The sequence below is a fragment of the Sinocyclocheilus rhinocerous genome, unplaced genomic scaffold (assembly GCF_001515625.1).
Source record: "Sinocyclocheilus rhinocerous isolate Xijiao unplaced genomic scaffold, SAMN03320098_v1.1 scaffold351, whole genome shotgun sequence".
Taxonomy (NCBI): domain Eukaryota; kingdom Metazoa; phylum Chordata; class Actinopteri; order Cypriniformes; family Cyprinidae; genus Sinocyclocheilus; species Sinocyclocheilus rhinocerous.
The window spans coordinates 256643-281916 of NW_015639774.1; the positions used below are offsets into that span (position 1 = coordinate 256643).

General features: G+C 35.3%; 2 protein-coding genes across 2 annotated transcripts in view; one reads left to right on the forward strand and one right to left on the reverse strand.

Moving 5' to 3' along the window:
* LOC107751866 (alpha-N-acetylgalactosaminide alpha-2,6-sialyltransferase 5-like) overlaps positions 1–8101 on the forward strand; it is a 41471-nt gene extending 33370 nt beyond the window's left edge. The window contains exons 4-5 of the mRNA XM_016567633.1: positions 6168–6269; positions 7218–8101. Coding sequence (XP_016423119.1) covers positions 6168–6269; positions 7218–7467 — 352 coding nt within the window. The 3' untranslated portion in view covers positions 7468–8101. The remainder of the gene's footprint in view (positions 1–6167; positions 6270–7217) is intronic.
* Positions 8102–14704: 6603 nt separating this feature from the next.
* LOC107751867 (GPI-anchor transamidase-like) overlaps positions 14705–25274 on the reverse strand; it is a 46970-nt gene continuing 36400 nt past the window's right edge. Inside the window, exon 11 of the mRNA XM_016567634.1 lies at positions 14705–15508. Within this exon, the coding sequence (XP_016423120.1) occupies positions 15392–15508 (117 nt within the window). The 3' untranslated portion in view covers positions 14705–15391. The remainder of the gene's footprint in view (positions 15509–25274) is intronic.

Genomic DNA, 25274 nt, shown 5'->3' on the forward strand with positions numbered 1-25274 from the left:
GGCGTACCTGGGGGTAAGGACAGACAGACGAGGAGAGAGAAAAGGAGACGGAAGGATGAGGAAAGACAGAGACGAGAGACGAGAGAGAGGGAAAAAAAATCTTGTTCCGGTTCCCAGACACACTGCCGCTCGGCCCTCCACCAGCTGGGTAAACTCTTCCGTGATGCCAGGCGGCGGCACTGGACAGCCCTCGGTGGATGGCCCGACACTCGGTGGACGCCCGGTGGACGGCGATGGCTCCTCCGGGTTTGGGCAGCTGGCAGGAGTCCCCCGTTCCCTGCTCCTCCCCATCATGGCGGATGGCAGCAGGCTCCGGCCTCAGGCGAACGGCGGCGACTCCTTCGCTCCCTCACGGATGGCAGCCGTCCCTCCACAGCCCAGGCGGCTGGCAGCGAGTTCGTCCGCCCCCCCGGCAACTCGCTCACTCCTCGAGCGTCCATGGCGGCAGACTGCTCTGCCATGCTCGATGGCACCACGGATTCACCACAGTGGCGAGGGATCTCTGGCAGCGTGTCCCTCATTCCTCCCGGGCCTTGCCCCCCGCAAACAAGTTACTGTGCCCCCTTTCCCCTACTCTCCCCTTCCTACTGAACTTGATTGAATTTGAAAGTGAATTTGTAATTCATTACAAAGAACCGGTTCAAAAGATTCATTCATTCGGGAATCAAACTACAATGGTTGCGCTGTTTGGCTTTAATTCACTAAAAACAAGCAGCTCAGAGTAATTTGTTTGGGAATCAGACTACTGTACTTTGAGCTGTTTGTTTTTTATCCACTAAAAAGAACCAGCTCGTCATTCGTTCTGTAATCATACTACACTGGCCGTGCTGTCTATTTTGCACTGTAGATTCAGTAATGGGGTGCAGGAAATACTGTCAGAGTATTTTTCTTGTGTGTTCCATTTACATTGGCAGAAGAATACACATGCGAGAACCGTTAACGGAAATAACATTATAAATGTCGTTCAGTTTACAACTTTACAGATCTTTTAGGGCAGTGGTCTCCAAACTCTGTCCTGGAGGGCTGGTGTCCTGCAGAATTTAGCTTCAACCCTAATCAAACACACCTGAACCAGCTAATTAAGGTCTTAGGCATACTAGAAACTTCCAGGTGTGTTGAGGCAAGTTGGAGCTAAACTCTACAGGGGCCTGTACCATAAAGCCAGATTAGCTGGCTAGCCAGGTAAGTTTCAGTTTAGTTTGCACCAATCCTGGGTTTTAGGTACCATGAAAGTGGCTTGGCTTTAAACAGCATTCATTGCCTTAGTAACTTACACTCCACAGCTAACCTGCTCTGGGGCAGGTTATGTTCTGGTTTAGAGATCTCAAAGTGAAATTTGACTAATCAGCTTCAAGCAAAGTGACACATGTCTGATGCAATAAAGCCACTCCCCCAGTTTCTCTTACTCCAAATTAAATATGCAATATAAATACGTTTTAGAATCAATAGCTTTAAACATGACTACATATGAGGTTAGATTTTTAATTGTTTTTATACCTATAAATATTATCAAATCTATGAACTAACTTTACAACTTTTACTTGCACTTATAAGGCAAGATGTTTTCTTTAAGTTTTCCTCTTTCATGGATAGATCGTTTCATCTTGTAAATGTGTTTAAATTCTTCATATTGTTCAATATTTTAATCTTTGGTAGTGAATCGCACTGACTCTCTCTCAAGAAGTGAATCACAGTTTCAAGGCATCTGATTGGCTGTTCATTACTGATGTCACTCTTTCATGTGCACGTGCTCCATTAACTCAGGATCAAGCCTGAGTTGACAGAGAAAGTTGATGATGAGCTTCATGGTACCAACAAAGCCGGATTGGACTGGTTTGGTTTTGTCAACTCAAAACTAATCCTGTAACCCCGAGTTTGTTCAGCCACCATCATGGTACAGGCCCCAGGACAACGGCCCTCCAGGACCGAGTTTTGAGACCCCTATTTTAGGGGGGCTGTATGGTTTTTTTGTTTTTTTTATAGTTGTTCAATAGAAATTATTAATGATTTGTTAGTTCTTTTGTTGAAATCTGAAATATTAATAAATAAATATGAAAATAAACTCAATTTAAATGGAATTAATGGAATTAAATTGATATTACATACAAATCTATATGCAATATAATAAATATATTGTCGATTCTTTCCTCTGTAAATGATTAATTCTAAAATAAATGTTGAACATACAAAACTGTTTATTGACCAGTGGCGTCTTATCATATTGATGCTTTTTTATAAAATCCATAAGCCACTCTAATCATTTTATGGATGCCCCTTACCTGCGGTAAAATAATGCATAGTGTCTCATGGCTTATTGCTTTTTTAAAGAATCATATGGCCCTGAGAACCTCAGTCCTCACTGTCCTTCTGAAACGGTACTTACAGTTAAACCCCAAGACTACTTTTAAAGTGATTCAGACTGATGGTGCTATAATTTGTGCATTGTAAGTCATGTAAATAGTCACGCAGGAACACTTGGCAGTGAGGACGCAGTGTCTTTGCTCTCCGGCCTGGCAGAGACAGACAGCCCTGCGGCACAAACACAGCCCAATGTTCTGGCATTTTGTTTTTCCACGACTTAGCAGTTCAGTTTTCTCCTCCGCTGTTGTTTTCTCCTGCATCTGGTCACATTGGTTTCTAACCAGTCCTGCTTTGGAGAACACGGTCTGTCACAATGTGTTCATAGGGATTCTGAGCATAAATCTAAGCAATATGTTTCCATGATATCTGGATAGTATTTGCTGGATATTGAACATTAAATATTATGTTTGGTCAAGCACATATGTTCAATGTTATGACGTTTAGGGCTAAAATAGAACCTCACACTTGAATTATTTGGATAATTGAAATGCAGAGGTGGTGGTCATCTTCATGCTGCCTTTAATTTATGAGCAGTCTCTTGTTATACTGTACCGCACATGCTTCTGTAAGACCTCTTCATGCACTAAACATCATTGTCCTCTAATAAAAGACTGTGTATTGCCGTGTGCATTACAGAATTTGTTTATTTCTTCTGAAAATGCACTGAAAGAAACTAGCACAAAAAAGAGTTCTGTATCTATGATTTTATTGAACTATTTTTTATTTAACTGTCACATGAAAGTTTATGTCTTCAAGGGCATCGTTATCATTGGATGGTTTTTAAATGAACAGACCCTCAACTGGCAGTCATAGATAGTTTTTAATAATGAGTCAAACATCCTCTACTTGTACTTCAACTTCAAGTACAGCTGAAATTTCAGAAACTCTACACATCCATTACAGATAATGATTTTTCTTTATTATTAGTTCTTCCACATTGATAATATACAGTGCGTCTTTATGGCCCAAGCCACTAGCAGCAGCTGCCACTTACGAAACAAAAATATATGGGAATACTGCAAAATATAATGCGATATATTACATAATACATTTCCATATATGGGAAACAAGTGCTTATTTTTCAATATACTGCAATATGCATTGACCATTTATGGCTATATATAGATATATATATAAAACATTTTTTAGAAATTAAGACAAAAATAGCATTGCATGTAATATTCATATTCAAAGCTTTATCCTTTATTGTGCACATATATTGCACATACATGTTCCCATATAAATGTGAAAATATGTACACACATATATACAGAATGAGTTACAGCAGATTTCTAGTTCCCAGCAAGCTTTGCTTCTGACTGTTAAAGGAGAGTAAATCTTAAAATTAAGTGTTATTTCATGTGTTTTTCGTCAATATTCGTATAGGGGGAGATCTGTTAGTGTTAAATATTCTATTATTTTGGAATTTAAAAGGGTTTCTGGTATGTCTGAGTTTTTGGGGTTACCATTGTGCTGAAGAGTTGAGCCTGTGGTTAGGTCGATGACTGGCCTAACACCATTAACTATACTATATAACTATATATTACTTAATTTAAAAAGTAATGGTTGTGCACTCTTCAGCACACTGATAGTCTCTTTGCTAAATACTTTAGTACATAAATAATTATAAAACATAAGAAATATATTATACTTGTGTATATACTGCATGAGTAAATCTATGTGCAATATATTTATACACATACAGTGCCATATCACATGTACATCTATAGGTTATGAAGTGTATTACTGAATATAAAATTTCATATATTATAATATATAATTAAATATATTGTCACATATTTTTCAATATATGAAAGCGGCAAATCCTTATGTATTATTCAATATATTGTAATATATTAACACAATATATTATTCTGTATATTTTCAATATACCGTTAAATCATTGATCATTCATATATAAGGGAATATATTTTCTTTGTGTATGGAGCTGTAACTTTTTATCCATGGTTGGCCAGTTTAAATGTCGCTCAGAAGTACGAGCCTCAGTGAGCGGTTCTTGTCGGGAGTGAATGACAGTGTAAGTAGACACTGTTGGATGTGCAGAGAGCAAATCTGTGGTACTAATAGAAATTATTTTAATGCACATGAAAACTCAGTGATGATTCGAACAGGGCATAGTAAAAATATTTGGGGCTTTACTAAAAACAATCGGGGCTTCAGCCCCCTTAGCCCACCCCTAGCGCCACCCCTGGTCTGATTACATTCATACTACACACATTCGTACTACATAGAACATAGACTGCAAAGTAAGCACTTATTCAAAACAGGTGCCTACTCATAGAGTATTTTATTTCATTCTTAGTCACTGTCTTTATGTCACTGTCAAGTGAGTTATTGAATAATTCGCTCAACTCATTCATCTATTAATTTTGTTGTTAGAGGAAAAATATATATCAAAAATAAATAACTGGTGATATTGTAAGTTACTCAATAGTAATGCGTTATTGAACTGTTCAATAAAGTAATATAACACTCACAATTGTGCTGTCTGAACAGCAACTTCGTTTACCTTGACGCAGCAGGGCTATTATAATTAAATAGAACTAAAATTAAAACCATGAAACATTTTTTGTTACTTAAAATAAACTTTAACTGAAATAAAATAAAATATAAAAACAAACAAGCATAAACTTATTTTATTTCAGCTAAATGTTGCCAAGACAACATTTTCAGTTAGGTTATCTTGATGTATTAAAATAAACAAAAAATTAAAGGAAACTATATAGGCAAAAACTAATAAAAATTACAAAAACGACAAAATTTAAATGTTTTTAATGTCGTGGAAAAGTTCATTTATTTCAGTAATTCAACTCAAATTGTGAAACTCGTGTATTAAATAAATTCAATGCACACAGACTGAAGTAGTTTAAGTCTTTGGTTCTTTTAATTGTGATGATTTTGGCTCACATTTAACAAAAACCCACCAATTCACTATCTCAACAAAATAGAATATGGTGACATGCCAATCAGATAATCAACTCAAAACACCTGCAAAGGTTTCCTGAGCCCTCAAAATGGTCTCTCAGTTTGGTTCACTACTGAGACTGCTGATCTGACATTAAATGGATTATTATTGAATCTTCATCTCCGTCATGCGCTCTTTCTCCTCTACCCAGCAACAAGCATTACAATAATAGACAATGTCTATAAAAGCATTTTTTTAAAGTTGAATTTTTTTTACCTAAAGCACTGCATTTTTTTGAATGCCATGTCATGCATTAAATGTTGCTTTTGAATAAATAGAAGAAATTTGAAGAAATAAATAAATGACAATGAAAAGGTAGTGCAGTGGTATGCAAAAACACGTTCTGTGTGAATGGCCCCTAACTGCGCAGAGGTTATAGTTTAGATGTTGATTAATTCCATTGTATATTCTAGCGCATGCTCGAGAGATTATTTACGTTGCATCTGCCAGACAGTGGATGCTCTGTTGTCTGAGGGAATTTAACAGTAATCAGAGGCTTCTATTCAATCACGTCCGGGTTGTTGTTCACTAATGCTGTTTGTTTTCCTTTATTAATGTGCTATTTGTCAAATATTCACCAGGGCTTTCATGTCAGATGGCAGGTTGGCAGAACTGATGAGCAGTTGATGATAACGTTCAGTTGTAGAAATGATCCTGACAGCTGGACAAGACTCTAAACGCAACAGAATCTTGGTCTTGCGTGTGTGGAATTTCTAACAGAAATATCTTCTGGAATGTTAACTACAGCACGCCTCGCAGTTTGGTATTCAGTTGTATTGTTTTCAGCAGACAGTTACTCTCTCTCTGTTTCTCTTTTCAGGAGAATCTCTAACTCGTGGTTAAGCACAGGCTGGTTCACAATGACTATTGCCTTAGAGCTCTGTGACAGAATCAATGTGTATGGCATGGGTAAAAATGTATGTCTAAATTAAAAATAAAACTCTAAAAACTAAATTAATCTTTTAAATGCTACAAGTGAATTTAAGCATTGCAACATGCACAGTATGTTAAATGGATATTAATTTTAAGATATATAATACATAATAATAATAATAATAATTTTAATACATATTATTGCCCTTTTGTTGAGTTTTGATTGCTTCTATTGTCCTCATTTGTAAGTCATTTGTAAACTCATTTGTAAATGTAAGATTGGCAGAGATTATATTTAACAGTGTTAAAAAATTATCAGTGTTTCTAAAGATTAACTTTAAATATGCATTAGATGGCAGCAAATGTAATCTAAATGTAAAAATAGGGGAAAATTTGTATAAACAATTAAATATGTAATATTGACCTATAGGATATATATATATATATATATATATATATATCATTAATATCAGCTGATAACTGATATGTATCGTGCATCCCTATTAGAAAAAGGTCATTAATCAAATAAACATTTTTAGTCAATATTTATTCATTTGATTTCATAACATTTTGTTGTTTACAGTGTTTCAAAATCCTAAAACTTTCTAAAGTTTAAATTGTATTGTAAATTGCAGATTTCCAGTGTAGTCAAAGATCTGATCTTTCTGTGTTCATTCAGGGTTTTCTCCCTGCATAGTGGGTTATATTGTCACTGCAGCCCATGCGGTGTACCAGTGCTATGAGAAAAATAACAGAGAGCCGAAAATGAAATGATTCATTGTGATTCCCTGCTGAGGCATGACCTCTCCCCCAGCCATTTTGCAACCATAATGTATTACATAAAATCAATTTATTCCCCTTACAGCCAGTTATTCTCTGAACCAAATCAGGTTAATTGCCTTGAAAATGAATATCTAGCTCCGGATTAATTTGGGAATCGGGGAATGTAATGGAACCTTAACACGGTCCCCATTTTAATCTCTGCTCTCTTTGTGTACAGGGAGTCTCAGCACCCCTCTGTCCCATATCACTACTACGAACCGACGGGTCCGGACGAATGTGCCATGTACATCTCCCACGAGCGAGGCCGACGAGGCAGCCACCATCGCTTCATCACAGAGAAGCGAGTCTTTGCCAGCTGGGCTCGGACGTTCAACATCCATTTCTACCAGCCGGACTGGAGTCCTCCACCATTACCGAGAAATAGCACGGCAACCACAGCCTTCACCCGATCGCAGAAGACGTGACTCTTACTAGAGCCTTCAAAAGATCTCAAACTGCCTCAAACGGATCACTGGATAATTCCTGTTGCCACATGGATGGATTGACTGAAAGAGACTCTGATTCATGGAGAAGTGATGCTTAAACCTTTTCTTTTGCACATTCATTGTTTCATTAGGTACAAAAGTCATTCCAATAGTTTGTACGCATCCATATTTCAGAAGATTTTTCTTAGTTTTATGCGGTGTATAGAAAAAACTAGAAAGGGTGGCGGAGTGTCGAAGATCCGCTTGCAACAAAATTGAGCTAAAGACAATGTAAAACAGCATTCACAAGTCATTCTACTTTCATAATACCACATATTTCTGAGTGAAACAGGATAGTCAATGAGAGAACAGAAGGATGGCACTTGATTTTGTCCAATTGGAATTGATTTGATTGTGAAAAGTGGTCTCTAAATACTCTATGTCAGGTGGTTGACATCTGCACAACAGGGAATGCAAGGAAATGTCTTTTTTGGATTCATTTTGATGAAAGATTATGAAGACAGCTTTTAAAAGAACGTAAAGAGATAAACTGTTTGAAATGAGACCTGAAATGTGCTCTAAGAAAGTAAACAGTGCCAGTTTTGATTAATGTTGACTTTAAATAATCAACAGACCCAAAAACGTCCCGTTTTTACGGAGCCCCTAAAGGGACATGGTGGTGGGAAAAAATCAGATTGAGTGAAAAAATTTGGGGTGGGAGGAAAAAATATTTGTCAGATTTTTTGCGTTCTCTCGCAAAACTTTTGCGTATACATTTAAATAAAAGTAAAATGGTAACACTTTACAATAAGTTTCATTAGTTAACATAAACTATGAACAATACTTCTATAGCATTTATTAATCTTAGCTAATGTTAATTAATGTTAAAGAACGCAAATATCTTTGCGAGAGAACGCAAAAGTTTTGCGAGAGAACGCAAAGTTTCTCGAGAGAACGCAAAAAAAAAATTCCTCCCACCCCGAATTTTTTTCCCACCACCATGTCCCTTTAGGGGCTCCGTACGTTTTAATGTCCCGTACACTTTAAGAACTGTTCACTGTATAAAAATAATAATAATAATAATAAACTACTGTTTTTAAATATGTTTTACATTCTTAAAAATAAAGGTTCTTTATTGGCATTGATGGTTTCACGAAGAAAGTTCAAAATCTTAACTGCACTAAAGGTTTTTTATTTAATTTTTTTAGATTATTAAAATGTAAAGAAAATAATGGTTCTTTTAAGAACTGTTCACTGTATAAAAAAAATAATAATAATAATAAACTACTGTTTTTAAATATGTTTTACATTAACTATTCAACTTAAACCTTTTTACAACTTGATTTTTAATTTTTATTTTTTTCAGTTGAAATTACTTTACAACCAAGTTGATTATACTTAAAAAGTAAAACACTTAAGGCAACTGATCTTAAGTTTTTAAGTTGAAATGGATGGATTTTTTTTTTTTTTACTGTGTACTTTTTGGAACCAAAAATGTTATGCCAATTTTATGGCATTGCTTCTATGGCATTTAAAACCTTTATTTTTAGGAGTGTATAATATGTAAAACATGTTAAGGACATACTGACATTTAAGGACATTTTAATGATACACGGAAATTAATTTCAAAGTACAGTTGTTGTTTTTCATTTTTTTATTTATTCTTTACCTATTTTATAGTCCCCACTGACACTGGATTGTTGTAATTTTAGAAATATTTATTTATTTATCCAGTCAGTCAGTCAGTCTTTGTTTTATGCTTTGCACCGTTACACAGAAGATAAAAGGTGCAAACAATTGTATTTGATTGTGAGACTGATTTTAAATGTTTTAACACGAACAATGTTTTTTTTTTTTGTTAAAACAGAAAAGTGACAATATTCACTGTCATTCTTCAGTTTTGAGCTAGCTTTCTCACATTTATCAAAACTGAAATTTTTAAGATGAATCCAGCTGGAATGCGTAAGGATCCACAAGAAATGCAGCAGCATGAAGCCAACACAGAGCTTATAAAAATGAAATCGAAACCCAACATACATGATTTTTGTGGTCAGTCTGGAGAGGAGCGTGTCAGAGGTGTACAGGACACATACTGGTGTAATTACGGCCGTCACAGCTGAAGGCCATGCATCGTTGACCATGACCACGCTGCACCTGTCAATCATGCAAATATACACGCGTCGGGACTGTTAAAGCAGCCGCCGCATTAATGCGCCCCCAGATGACTGACAAGCTGGCATTGCTGTTGAATGCACAAATGTTTGCAGATACGCTGCACAGCTATGAGTGGTGAGGCAGCCTATTATAGCTTGAATTACTGCAAAAGCTACTGTTCATTGTATAAATGCAGAAATGCCTGTCCATCTTGAGGGGAAGCACAAGAATCCGGCGGGATTTATTTCTGTATGCTAACAGCTATAGAAGAGATCATGTGTCACGTGGAAAAAATAGCAGTAAGAAAAATGTTTTCAAGATAAAGTCATTCCTATGATAATAGGGTTGTTATCTTAATTGATCTGGCCACAATAATTACGTTTATTTTATTTTTAAAACAGAGAAATGACATTGGTAAACAGCTAAAAGGTTAATTAAAAGAATATTCCGAGTTCAGAAGTTGTTCAGTCAACAGCATTTGTGGCATACTGTTGATTAAAATGCAGAATAATTTCACTTTGTTCTTTAACAAAAGCAAAAAGTCAAAGCTGCAATGAGTCACTTACAATTGAAGTGACTGGGGCAAATTTATGGAGGATTTAAAAGCAGAAATGTGAAGCATACAATTTTATTTGCATTAATTCTCTTGTTAAAACGTGTATTATATGAGATGCGCAGTTTTCACCATTTTAAAGTCATTTTAGATTTTTAGGTATGTTGTTAAGGGTTATTATAATTAGCAAATTATAGTAATTTTGTATTACAAAAATCCTTTTTTTACTTGAAATAAATATTAGCTGAAATAAAATAAAAAACTTATTTTATTTCAATTTAATTTAGTTTAATTTGATGTACTAAAATATTTAAAACTAAAATAAAAATAAGAAAAAAATGAAATTATAGATTAAAATGAAAATGAAAACAGGAAACTATGAATATGATACTATGAAAGTATCGCAATATTAAAATAACTGATGCTGTAAATTTGGATATAACTTTACTCAAATATTAACATGCATATTGTTTATATCTATAATCTTGAATGAGTGAGTAATGTTTACAGATTCAATTCTACTGTAAGTACCTTTTTCTAAGACAAAAGTATAAAAAAATTATGTGATAAAGCTGTCCATTAAGCTTAATTTATAATATATCCAGAATATTGATACAGCATGCACATTCTTGTTAGTTTAATACAAGACCACTTCCTCATCTTTGGTTTCTCTGGTTTGTGCAAACACTGTAGACAATCTCTGAAAACAGGGTTACTCTGTCTAGAGAGAAAACACAATGAATAGAGTAGCTGAAGTGTGGCACTATGGTATGATATTGAAAGAGAGAATTGGTGAGAAATAAAGCAATATGGGCCACTGCATCTAGACCCAGATTACTACGCTAGGAGTCTTTCTCTTGATAGTGTATTGATCCATGGTGGCCCAGCTATTTTCCAAACAGTGACTCGCTGACTGAGAGACAAACATCTCCTGCTCTGAGAAAACAGACAGATGAAATAACTGGGTGCATTGCTATAATTAAACCCCAAATATGTCCGTTTATATTTTATGAGCAGGTTGGTTAAACCAACCCTGGAATTAAATGCTAAATGATTTCACATCACAAAAACATGTGAAATGTACTGCAGGATCAACCGAACTCAGTGATTTTCCCTCTGTGCCAGCTTCTATTTGCACAAAAAGCCAAAAGGTCTGGTTGCATTAAGCTGCTGTTGACTCATTTGGAGAATAATGACAAAATTGTAAAAATAAATAAATAAAAATTATTTGAAAAAAAAAAAAAATATATATATATATATATATATAAAGTTAAATAAATAAATAACAGCAAGTACAGAAAACAGAACAAGCACAGCAATTACCACCAGCAGGGTAAGCACAGCATGTACAGCAAGCATAACAATCACAACAAACTCATCAAAGCACATCACACTGGACAGTCAAAAGCTCTACAATGTGCATCTCAAAAGCACAAAACACTGTTAAGATTGTATATATAAATGCACCAAATGTTCTGTGCCACACTGGATTCAAACCCCCATCCAATCGGTGCACACTCATCAGGCTGCTGAGGAGAGCTTTCAGTGTGAGAATGAGCACACTAAGCGTTACTTAGCATGTTGACCAGATTAGCATGCTAAGCTAATTATAAACAAAATAATGAAAAATGAGAGCTACATCGTCAGAATTGGCATAAACCACACAGAGAAACAGAAACATAGAAAAAGTTAAATTTGGGGGCGGGGGGGAATTAAAAGTTATAAGCAGATTTTGCAAAAATCCTTATATCTCTGGAACACTAGGTAGCACTGTGTTCAAACTTCTCAGGTACCTCTGGGACATGATCGGTGCATTCCAAATGGGCTATACATCACCCTCCGAAGGGCACTTTGGAGTGAAAACAATCATATTGAAGGGTAAATAATAATAATAAAACTATTATATTATTATAATTATTAATAACAAAACTATCAATTACAGCACCTTCGGTGCTTGGCCCCTAAATCAATCAATCAATCAATCAATCAATCAATCAAACAAACAAACATGTTTGGCCAAAAGAATTGATTCGATTAATACATAATTCATTGAAAGTAGGGCGAATCCCTCTATTTATTGATTGTACTTAAAGGGACACTCCACCCCAAAATGAAAATTTTGTCATTAATCACTTACCCCCATGTCGTTCCAAACCCGTAAAAGCTTAGTTCGTCTTCGGAACACAATTTAAGGTATTTTGGATGAAAAACGGGAGGCTTGTGACTGTCCCATTGACTGCCAAGTAAATTACACTGTCAAGGTCCAGAAAAGTATGAAAGGCATCATCAGAATAGTCCATCTGCCATCAGTGGTTCAACCGTAACGTTATGAAGCGACGAGAATACTTTTTGTACGCTTCAACAATTAGTCTCCTCTGTGTCTCTCTGCATCACCGTAGCGCCATTTTGGAGAATAACCACTGAACGCAAGCAGCGTACGCTCTTCTGTGTCAGCCGCGCTGCATGGATGCGCTGATTTCATTCAAATCAAAGTGCAAATACACGTAGAAAACGTATCCTTGTGTCGCGGCTGACACAGAATAGCGTATGCTGTTGTTGAATATGTATGTTGAATAGCAGAATTGTTGAATTAAGTCCTTTTTTTTTTTTCTTCGCGTACAAAAAGTATTCTCAGGGTAAACAGAACAGAACCAACATAAATGTATTGCAGATATTGTTAAAGTTCAATAATGTTATGTACACATTTTTGAATTATTCTGATTCAAAGGAGAATCAGAAGGCTGAATCCTGACTCACAGAGGAGGAGTTGGGGATGGAGGAGGGTAATTAGCTATTGAGCAATGCGAAAACTGCTGATAATACTGAGGGACCTTATATATGAATGCTTAGATGGGTGTCGTATTCCCATAGGTTGATGGGGATCAGCTGAGAGTCAGCTGATGCGAGCTTGACTAACGTGACCTGCCAGAACTAACGCTATGCTAGATTTTGGGGTGGAGTATCCCTTTAAGATTAACCATTTAACAGGTTTCAACCTACTGAAATCTGAAAAAAGCACGCCTCTTTAATAGGCAATAATAAAATAGCTTCAACTGGTCTTCATGATTGAAATATGAAATTAGCATAATCAATAATAATTTATGAGTTGAGCGATCTGGCATCCTATAATTTCATTATATTATTCCATTAGGAATAATTTCATTATAATATTCTATTAGGGCAGTCGTGGCCTAATGGTTAGAGAGTCTTCAAGTCTCAGGTCCGGCAGGAGTGAATACCCAGTGCTCTCTTGCACCCTCAATACCGCGACTGAGGTGAGACCCAGCACCGAACCCCCAACTGCTCCCCGGGCACTGCAGCAATATGGCTGTCCACTGCTCCGGGTGTGTGTGTGCGCACTTGGATAGGTTAAATGCAGAGCACAAATTCGGAGTATGGGTCACCATACTTGGCCACACTTCACTCACTCACTATATTTGAATAAGACTGTATTTCATAGAGTAATAAATATGTCTGAATATGTATTAGGTAGATATTTTAATACAACCTAACCAGCAACTGCAGAAGGCGTTTAACCATTCACAGCTCTCTTACAACTCAACATTATGTTTCTAGAATTCATTTTCATAATGCTTCTCCATTGTAAAATGTGTTTGTTGTTCTCTTTCATTTCACGCAGAAAAAGAGCTCCAGCTCCCGTTTCCCACTATTTTTCCGCTGCTTTTCTGCTTTATTACTTTCCTTCAAGTTTAAAAGGAGCAGAACATGAAAAGCTTTTAGAGTCTTTCACAGTAGGCTTTATTCAAAATGTCACCTTTAGCCAGTTTTATAATAAAAAAACAAAGCAAAATGCTAGAGAACATAAATGGGAAAAAGACAAATATGGCACTGTAGAAATTTTCATAATGCATTTACTCGCATAACGTGAGTTCCAGTGAATATTTTATTGTGGGTTGCTCTCCTAAACAATCCTCGATGTCTGACCTACCAACAGTTAATGATGCATTAGACAGACCAAAAAAAAAATTAAAAAAAATTCTGAATTAGAGAGTGCAATTTGTAAATCTCTCATTCACACTTGTTGTGTAGCTGGGGGTGAATTTGGTCAACCCCTTTTAGAGCACACTCGTAACAGTTCAAGTGCAGCAGAGATGCTAATGGACAGATACAGGACATGGTTTGCTGTACATGGAAATGTTGTTTGTTGTCCATTAATTCCTCACATTTATTGTTGGGTGATCTCATGAAAATGTCTAGGCCACAAAAAACAAAGAACTTATATTTTGCTTAAAAAACAAAGCCTATTTTAGGACCAATTAGATATTTTGCTAACTTCATGATCTTCATGTTCTACCCACTTCTTGTCAGTTAATTGAAAAACAAATGTTATATCATTTAAATTAAGGAAAATAGTGATTACACATGTTATCATTTGTTGTACTTGATTTGATTTATGCCGATTTAAAAAAAAAAAAATCATCATCGTATTACATTCAAGACAATGAGATGTTTCTTTTCATTATGCCAATGAGAATTTGGGATTAAAATGTGCTTAAACAAACAAACAAAAACGTAATGATCCTAAAATAGGCTTTATTTTCTTTATGCAAAAATTATTTTTCTCATTCACATTATTTGTGCTACCCAGAAAAGTAGTGTCCTTTTCCACTTCAAATAATCATTAAATAATAAAAATGCAAAGTATAAAGTGCAATTGAAACAACAGATCAGCAATTGCATATACAGATTTAGATTATCTGTAAAAAAAAAAAAAAAAAACAGAACAAATGAAGAAACCTGGGAGGAGTGCATGCTCTCATTATTACACGTTACAATTCCACGTGTGCCTTTATAAATGATAGAACATAATTTAACTTTGCTCTGGGCTGAAGAAATGAAAGTATAACTGTAATTTAAAGAACAAACAAACAAACAAACCAACAAACAAGAAGTATGCTTCTCCCTGCAAGCTGTCTGTGTGTGTTTAGTTCAAAAGAAAGTCCCTGTGTGAAATTCAAATGCTATCATTACTGAGCAACAAACAACAAAGAATGTTTGAATGTAAGAAGTCAGTGCATGTCACTTTCAAAAAATTATACACAGCAAAACCCAAAGAAAACAAACTTGCATCAAAAAAAGAAATAAAAACCTATTCCTGACCAAATCAATCATGAACAAAGTTAGGGTGGACTCTTTTATGGAAGAGAAGACACGAGCGATGGGTTCTTTGACCTCTGCGGTGCTGGGAGGGATGAATCAGAAGATGTGTTTGAGATGTTTGATGCCATAGGTCTGGAAGAACACCAGCAAGATAAGAGTCCAGAGCCCCAGAATGAAGCCATCAGGAGGGTGCCAGTCTTTCTGCTTGGGTTTCTGTGAAGAAATATCAGCAACAACTCAGATGAGTCTGTTCTATATCATGAACAACTGAATTTCATTTGCTCTTGATGTATGATGTAAACATACGCTATGCCTCTCCAGTTCAAAAGAGTTTTCTGAACACATCACAAGGTAATACAGGCTTTACAGAGAGGCTGTTATTGAAGGATAGGAATGCACAAAACTGCCAACAGTCAATCTTATTACCAACCATAAACCTTTTCAACACTTTAGAAAGTGCTAACAGGAATGCACTGTGAAGAAAGTGAATTTGAGCAAGAAAGTGAATCAAAAAGAAAAGAAAAAAGGAACGGGAAGAAAAAAGAACTAAAAGAAAAGATTTAAAGAATGAATGAGAGAGAGCAAGCAGGCAAAAACTAAAGAATGAACAGACTAATAAAAAAATGAAAGAATGATCAAATGAAAGAATGAAAGAATGAAAAAAGAGCAAATGAAAAATTTAAGAATTAACAAAAGAGGACACAAAAGATGAAAATAAAAATCAAACAAATGGTAGAATGAGTGTGAGCAAAAATGAACAAAACAAAACAAAAAATGGAGAAAAAAGAATGAAAAATAAAGAAAGAACAAGCAAGTAAAAGAAAGAAAGGGAAGAAACTTGAAAAAAGTTTGTTCAAACATGGAACAAAGAATGTGTGAATGAGCAAATGAATCAAGAGGAAAAATGATGAAAAGAAAGATAGAAATAAAGAATGATCAAGCAAACAGAACAAAGAACATGCAAGCAAATAAATAATCGAATGGAAAAATGGACAAACGAAAAATGAGCAAAAAACAGAATGAAAGAAATAATTGAATTCTGAAAAAATTAAATAAAAATAAAATAACAGAAAAACACAATAACAAAGAAGAGTACAGAAAGAAAGAAAGGAAGAGTACAGAAAGAAAGAAAGAAAGAAAGAAAGAAAGAAAGAAAGAAAGGAAGAGTACAGAAAGAAAGAAAGAAAGAAAGAAAGAAAGAAAGAAAGGAAGAGTACAGAAAGAAAGAAAGAAAGAGTACGTACAGAAAGAAAGAAAGTACAGACAGAAAGAAAGAAAGATCGAACGAACAAAAGAGTACAGAAAGAAAGAAAGAAAGAAAGAAAGAAAGAAAGAAAGAGTACAGACAGAAAGAGAAAGAAAGAAAGAAAGAAAGAAAGAAAGAAAGATCGAACGAACGAAAGAGTACAGAAAGAAAGAAAGAAAGAAAGAAAGAAAGAAAGAAAGAGTACAGACAGAAAGAAAGAAAGACAGAAAGAAAGTAAGAAAGAAAGAAAGAAAGAAAGACAGAAAGAAAGAAAGACAGAAAGAAAGAAAGAAAGACAGAAAGAAAGAAAGAAAGAAAGAAAGAAAGATATGCAGACTCACATATGCACAAACACTCACATGCACTTCAGCATCAGGACTCATCCGCCTCACTCATGTTTGCACATTTATAGCTACATCATCACAATGTGTATGAATATTATACATTTAAATCACCCACCATTAAACATGCATCACCAGACCTGCATTTATATGCTAATGCAGACGGAATATTTTACTGAGAAGAAAGATTTAACCTCTAAAAAGAAAGTGCTCATAACTTTTCCAATTCTAATAGAGGGGCTTGTGCAGGCCTTTGCTGCACTGCAGGTGAACATGAGTGAGTGTTTAACAGCAGACCTTCAGAATCAACCTGAATACAGCTACAGCCTGAGGCCCGACTCAACAGTGCCCTACAAATCAGGCGGATGTTCGTATACAGGCTGACCACCAGAGTGCACATAACCTGACTCACGGATGCCTCCAACCTCCGGAACTGGAAAAAAGCTCTGCGTGAGAAATGCAGCTTTAGGGAAAGACTACACAGGGGTGCGTTTCCCAAAAGCATCATTAGCCAATTATGGTCGCAAGTTCCATCGTTATCAGCATAGATCAACTAGTCTGTGTTTTCCGAAACCAGTTCCAACGAACATTCGCAAACAGCATCGCAAATGTGGAAGGACAGCTCTGGACCAGTGGTTTCTTGTTTGTATAACATGTGGACTTTATCTTTATCTTGAGCAAAATAAGCAAGCTGACATTCAGTACAATATATATATATAATTTTTTTCAGAGATTTAAAGCTCAGTTTTTGAAGATTGCGCATGTGCACGTTCTCTATAGTACGTAAGAAAGAGCCGAAGACTAAATCTGGTAATAAAGCAGAATAACTGAGAGGAGAGAAAAAAAGAGAGAATTAGCCCTCAGATGCCACGTCCGTAATTTATAGCAACAAAATCTGGCATTAATTCGATCTTAAACGGATTAATTAAAAGAACTTATTATTCCGTACCCACTGTATATATAATTTTTTTTTAGAGATTTAAAGCTCAGTTTTTGAAGATTGCGCATGTGCACATGTTCTCTATAGTACGTAAGAAAGAGCCGAAGACTAAATCTGGTAATAAAGCAGAATAACTGAGAGGAGAGAAAAAAAGAGAGAATTAGCCCTCAGATGCCACGTCCGTAATTTATAGCAACAAAATCTGGCATTAATTCGATCTTAAACGGATTAATTAAAAGAACTTATTACCCTAACAACTGCGTGACATTATTAACCATCATGAATGACAAATTTGTGACAATATTTTTCGGGAAACAGTCGTGACTAGCTAGTTGATTTCGTTAACGATGCATCGTACTATGCTAGTTAAGCAGCAAGTTACATCGTTGTACGGGAAACGCACCCCAGAACATTTGTGCATGCTGTTTATGCCTTGGAGCATATTTGCATTCAACATCATCGCTCATCATAGCTTTGGTCAATATACAATATACGAATTTAAATGAACAATTCACCCTGAAAGGAAAATTCTGTAATAATTTTTCTCACCCCCATGTTGTTCTTAAAAAAAACATTCTTCTGTAGAATGCAAAAGGAGAAAGTTTGAGGAATGTACTTGCCACTCTTTTTCATACAATAAAAGAGAATGGGAAAAGGCTTCAAAATGTCAAAAAACAAAAATGACATGCACCCTGTGCACTATAAGTCTTTTGAAGTCATAAAATAGCTTTGTGTGATGAACAGAATGAAAATATTACTGAAAATATTGTCCTCTGCTGTCTGCATACATTCTAACATGGTGCCTATTGTGGGGCAATAAGAAAAATCATTGATAAATTCCTAAAGTTCTTAGATTTTCTTAGAAGTTATTTTATAATTATTTCAAGCTTGCCTTGTCAGAAAAAAAGTCAGGTTATTTTAGGAGGTTAACTATAGTGTTATTTTATTATTATTCATATTATAATTTTGTATTCATATTTTAAATTACCTTTTATTTATATATTTTCACTTTTAATTTGTATTTGTTTAATGATTAGTAGTAGTTATATGCTTTTGTCATTTTTATTATTTTTTATTAAATATTATTTAGGTTTCATACATTTTTATTTCAGTTTTTTTTTTTTCAATTAGCAGTTTTAGTGCTTCGTCTTATATTTATATTTATGTCAGCCTAATTTCAATGAACAAACATGTTTACAATAGTTTTAGTCGACAATAATTACCCTGACATTTTTTTTTCATTGCATGCTGCATGCAGGTTGCACCACATGACTTGGTCACATTTTGATTTGGAAAAATATTTCAAACTTAATTAACAAATTTACAAAAATATTTCAAACTACTTCACTGTTTTTCCCCCTTTAAGAAATAATAATTCTAGATTATGCCAAACTACTGAATACAGCTTTCTTTAATTTTTAACAATCTCATCCTTTAAATGTGGCTTTCTTTTTCATTATGACCTCAGAACAGTTTTGTTCGAACTAACTTTTTTTTTTTCACATTTTTTTTTTATGCTCAGCACATTCATATGGTGCAAGATGATGTCTCTTGCTGCACCAAATTGTAAGATAGCAATAATGAGTGGCCTTCATCTGCATAATACATTGCATCTGAGTGGAGGACAGCGGTGGAGACGTCCCGAGTGCTGAGGTAGTTAACCTCCACAGCTAAGAGGGGCATGGGAGGGTGAAGACTCTACATAAGGGGGCTTCTCACATGGCTGAACACGGACTGATGGATTGACTCTGACAGATTGCACAGTCTACCTCCGGGAGCAGTCGAGGAACTGAGCTGGAGTTAACTAGAGCCACGCTAATGAGGAAGAGGAAGATGAAGTGAGATTATTCCAAAATTATTTGCACTTGAAAAGTCAGGTTAAAAATTGTTAAGATCATGATGTTGCCACTTTGGAAGGCACTCACAAGTAAGGGACACAGTCCTTTGATAGTCAGTTATGGGATCAGACATTTTCACCTGGCCAATGATGAAATGGGTGAAAAATTTCAGACACTGCAGGAGGAATGCGAGAGACTAGAATATCAAAGAGTCTTGGGGATGGACTCTTTTGATTTGTACCAGGAAGTAGCCACCTAGAAACCACCCAGAACACTCAGCCAACTCATAACAACATGCTAAAATCAGCTGAACTGCATAGCATCGGCCAGATGGGCTAGGCATTATTGCAAAATAAACCTGGAAAGCATGATCAGGACAGGTCTTTCATCATCCTGAGGGGGGTTCATTTGACAATCACCAGCTGACTCTATTTCAGGGGATCTCAAACATTTTTGTCAACTGAACTGATTAGATGTAAAATATATAATTTACCCCATGAGATTTTAAGTTAATATTTCAATAATTTAATGGCACATTTGCATTTTCAAGAATCTCTGTCATTGGGTAATGACCACATGACATGCAAGTAAATAGATAGGCCTATTTAAAAATATGTATTCGCTTTTTAGTAAATGTTGTGTTCAGTGTTGCATTTTTTTGTAATTTATTGTTGTTGTTGTTGTTGTTGTAGTAACTAATTACAAAAATAAAGACAGAAATAAATTATTGTTGTAAATTACCATTGTAAAATAAAAATGTCATAATTATAATAATTTAATTTCACACAGTGACAATACTAATATTTGTATCTTAAATTCTTCGCGTCAAACGTTCAAACCCTCAAGCTTTGAATATTTAAATTCTTCATGCTTTTATTTTGGTGGAATACTGTGGAAATTCAGTAAACTTCTGCCCCCAAAAATGTTGAAAATGATGCACATGTGTAAATAAAGTGAGCCTAGCGCACATTGCATTCCCAAATCCATGATAAACTAGCAGCACATGCAGAGATGGAGTTTGCTGCATTTACTGTGAGCCGAGTACACCAGATCATCAGCTGCTTGCATGCTTTGAAACACACAGAGCATCAGACTGTGCAACTTTGATTTGATAATTGCACTAAGCTATATGCTGATTATTGTGCAACTTTACATTGGATATCATTAATTATTAGCTTTTCATCAACTCACAAACCCCCTGCAGTTTCCTTACAACCCCCAGTTGGGAAACCCTGATTTATTATGATCCTGCTTATTACATGCTTCCTTACCATATAAATAAATCATTTCACCCGAATTTTCATTTTTGGGTGAACTAACCCTTTAAGAAGAACACACCTAGAAGCTTGAAGGTTTGGATCATAAACAAACTGGTGAAAAATTTTGAAATCCTTCTTCAGCATTTCGGCGTGAGACAGAAAGTCATTCAAGTTGAGAATGGCATTAGGGGTGAGTAAATGACACAATTTTCATTTCTGGGTGAACTATCCCTTTAAGTTCTCTGATAAATCATACTTTGTGCATTGCAATCGTACTGCATTCTGCTGGAATGGAAACTCTGCTATCAAACCTCATGCTATTCATTGAGGAAATTATTTTCAGTTTGACTGGTTCACAACCCAGCCAAAAAAGGACAAAAGGAGTACAGCAATGCATCCTCCTTCAGCTTTGATTCCCTAAAGCCATAGCGCTGAAGCATCAAACTGTCAAGCCAACAAATAACTATTCAAAGCTGAAGACAAGCCTTCTTAGAGCAAAAATCATCACAACAAGCCGAGTAATTGAGTTTGGAGAAAAGCACCTTCAGCTGAGTACTCTGACATTTAAAGCCTGATTTAGAAGCGAGAACGATCGCTGCACAAAGGGGATAACCTCATCCTCAGCCGGAGATAGACGGGTTGACGCAGAAGACAGCACGACTAACAAGTGCTCTTGGAAGAAAAGACGAGGTTACGGTCCAGTGTTCCCACTGCTATGACCTCAGACACTGACTAGATTTGTTAAATACATTAAACATGGGGGATTTCACTAAGAATGAATTGTGGCCGCTGATAGAACTGTTTATTTGCATTTGCAGTCTGCACTGTTTTAGCAGCCAATTCATTAAAAGAATTACACTTCTGGTGTTTGGAATAATAACAATTTTTAAATCTTTTTAAATTAAAGCAGTCTCTTATGCCCACCAAGACAAGTCACCAAGTTTGATAAAAAACTGATAGCTGAAAAGCTGTAGTATTATGAAATATTATTTTCTATTGTAGTATATTTTAAAATGTCACTTATTCCTGCGATCAAAGCTGTATTTTCAGCATCATTACTCCAGTCTTCAGTGTACGTTCAAACCCTCAAGCTTTGAATATTTAAATTCTTCATGCTTTTATTTTGGTGGAATACTGTGGAAATTCAGTAAACTTCTGCCCCCAAAAATGTTGAAAATGATGCACATGTGTAAATAAAGTGAGCCTAGCGCACATTGCATTCCCAAATCCATGATAAACTAGCAGCACATGCAGAGATGGAGTTTGCTGCATTTACTGTGAGCCGAGTACACCAGATCATCAGCTGCTTGCATGCTTTGAAACACACAGAGCATCAGACTGTGCAACTTTGATTTGATAATTGCACTAAGCTATATGCTGATTATTGTGCAACTTTACATTGGATATCATTAATTATTAGCTTTTCATCAACTCACAAACCCCCTGCAGTTTCCTTACAACCCCCAGTTGGGAAACCCTGATTTATTATGATCCTGCTTATTACATGCTTCCTTACCATATAAATAAATCATTTCACCCAAATCAATATTTCATGTCAATTTACTTATTTGATTACGTGAGAACAGTGGGTATGCTATGAAAGATGTAGGAGATCACACAAAATGAGAATGGATCAGTCTAGAACGCTTGATTCTGATTCTCTGACACTGTTGTATTTCCAGATCTGGGCCGCATTGCAGTTCCATTTCACTTTGCCAAATAAAATCTGATATTTCATAGAGCTGTATAGTCTACCACAGCAAAAGACACAAGGAAAACAATTATATTAGCCAAAGCAAACTCACAAACAACACAGCACCTTGTTGTCAGTAACACCCTTCTGCTTAATCACGTGCCCATATTATATTATGAATAATTCAATGATCTGTTGTCAATTATTTCACAGAGTGCAGCGGTTGACCAATTAGAATCGAGACTTGATAAACTACTACTAAATATTGTAGAAACTAAATTTTCTGTAAAGTTGCTTTGCAACGATTTGTATCGTAAAAAGCGCTATACAAATAAACTTGAATTGAATTGAACTTGAGAATTGAGAATCGGAGACCTAAGGAATGTGAAATGACTATTGCAAAAAATGTTACCGTACTGCATAAGACTGGTAAAATAATCAAATTTCGTTGAAAACAACCAAATACAGCTGTATGTTTCCGTAGCAGTATCTAAATGTTTTTATTTTTTTTTAATATTCCACTTATTTCAATAACAACTGATCACTAATTATGCCAATCACTATGATGTGCTTGTTTTGAGGGTGAGAAAAACTACTTTCACCATTGTATGTGCTAACTAGACTTCTTCCAATCTATCAAGATTATTGTGACTACAACGTAACATACATACTGGTTTCCATGGAGATTAAGACCTCTGTATCCAAATCTGGGGAATCTGTATTTTACTTGAGGTCTGTTAAAACTGAATACTTTTTACTCTGTTACAACTTCATGTGAACTCCAAAGTACAAATTACATACTGTATGTCATCATGACTTTCCTCAAAGATTTAAAAATAAAAAATAGTATTTTTCTTAATCCTAATGTGACTAACAATACAATTATTCAGGCTGACATATGTTCATTTTTGGGTGAACTAACCCTTTCAGACAGACTTTTTAAAATATATAATAACCATTGCTGTAGATGGATGAACTTGAGATAAGTGGAGGATAACAGGTTTCAGGATACTGGTTTACTTTAACATTTGATTTGTCCTGAAGCTTGTTTTCACCCTTGAATAAAAAATAAAAAAAGGTAATTGCGACTTTTTATCCCACAATTCTGACTTTTTTCTCGTAATTGCAAGTTTACATCTCACAATTCTGACTTTTTTTCTCAGAACTGTGTGATTAAAAACTCGCAATTGTGAGTTGCAAAGTCAGAATTGTATGATATAAACTTGCAACTGCGTGTTATAAAGTCAGAATTACAAGATATAAACTCACAATTGCAAGTTTAGGCTATATCTCACAATTCTGAGAAAAGAAATCAAAATCGTGGGATATTAACTGGCAAATGCCAAAAAAAAAAAAAAAAATTTCTTATTATTATCAATGTTGAAAACAGCTGGGCCGCTTAATATTTTTATGGAAACCGTAATACACTACAAAATGGTGTATGATTTAAAAAAAAAAAAAAATTAAAACATATTCAACAAGGACATGTTAAATTAATCAAAAGTGACAGTAAAGACAATAATGCTACAAGATTACTTTTTTGAATATTGTTCTTTTGAAAAAAAAAAAAAAAATGATCACGGTTTCCAAAAACAAAACAAAACAAAAAGCAGAAACGGTTTTCAACATAAACAATAATAAGAACCGTTATTAATAATTAAACACCAATAATAATAAATTATAACGGAGCACCAAATAAGTATGCTAGAATGATCATGTGATCATGCGGATCATGTGAAGACTAGAGTAATGGCCACTCAAAATTCAGCTTTGCCATCACAAGAATAAATTATATTTTAAAACACATTAAAACAGAAAACAGTTCTTTTAAACTGTAATAACATTTCAGAATATTACTGTTTTTACTATTTTTCAACAAATAAAGGCACCCTTGGTGAGCATAAAAGACTTCCTTCAAAAATAATTTAAAAAATCCGAATTTTTCCAAACTTTTGACTGGAAGTGTAAGTCAGTTACCCAACTCAAAATTCAGTTTAAGCCATAATTCTTCATCTCACAGGCTGCTTCTGAGTGCTCAGTTGTAGAGGATGCTGCAGATTACTGTAATCTGGCAAACTTCACTGAGACTGTACAGCATCGCTTTACCACTGTGCTCCAGGGACAGGAATATTTATGCTAAAACCAATGAAAATGGCTTAAATGAACTATGTCTGGTGCACAAATAGTGCTTGGTTAGACTGAATTGTGAGTGATTAGTTATGATGATTCAGATGTTACTGCGTGCAAAGGTGATTTAACAATTCAGTGAATTCGGCCCATAGGCTCAAAGAAACTGAAAATATAATTATTCATCATTAGTGTATATTGCTTAGGCTATCTTAAATAATTCTATGGTCTTCTGAAATGCTCTTTTAAAGGGTTAGTTCACCAAAAAAAAAAATTCTGTCATTAATTATTCACCCTCGTGTTACGAGAATACTACGAGAATACTTTTTTGCACAAAGAAAACAAAAAAAACGACTTTATTCCACATTTTCGTCTCTGCTGCGTCACTTTGGACGGGCGTTCACGACAGTATCATGACGTGAGCGTGTGGCGGCGCTGACCCAGATCCGGAGTAATGATGTCATCATGTCGGATCTAGGTCAGCGCCGCCACACGCTCGCGTCATGATACTGTCGTGAACGCGCGTCCAAAGTGA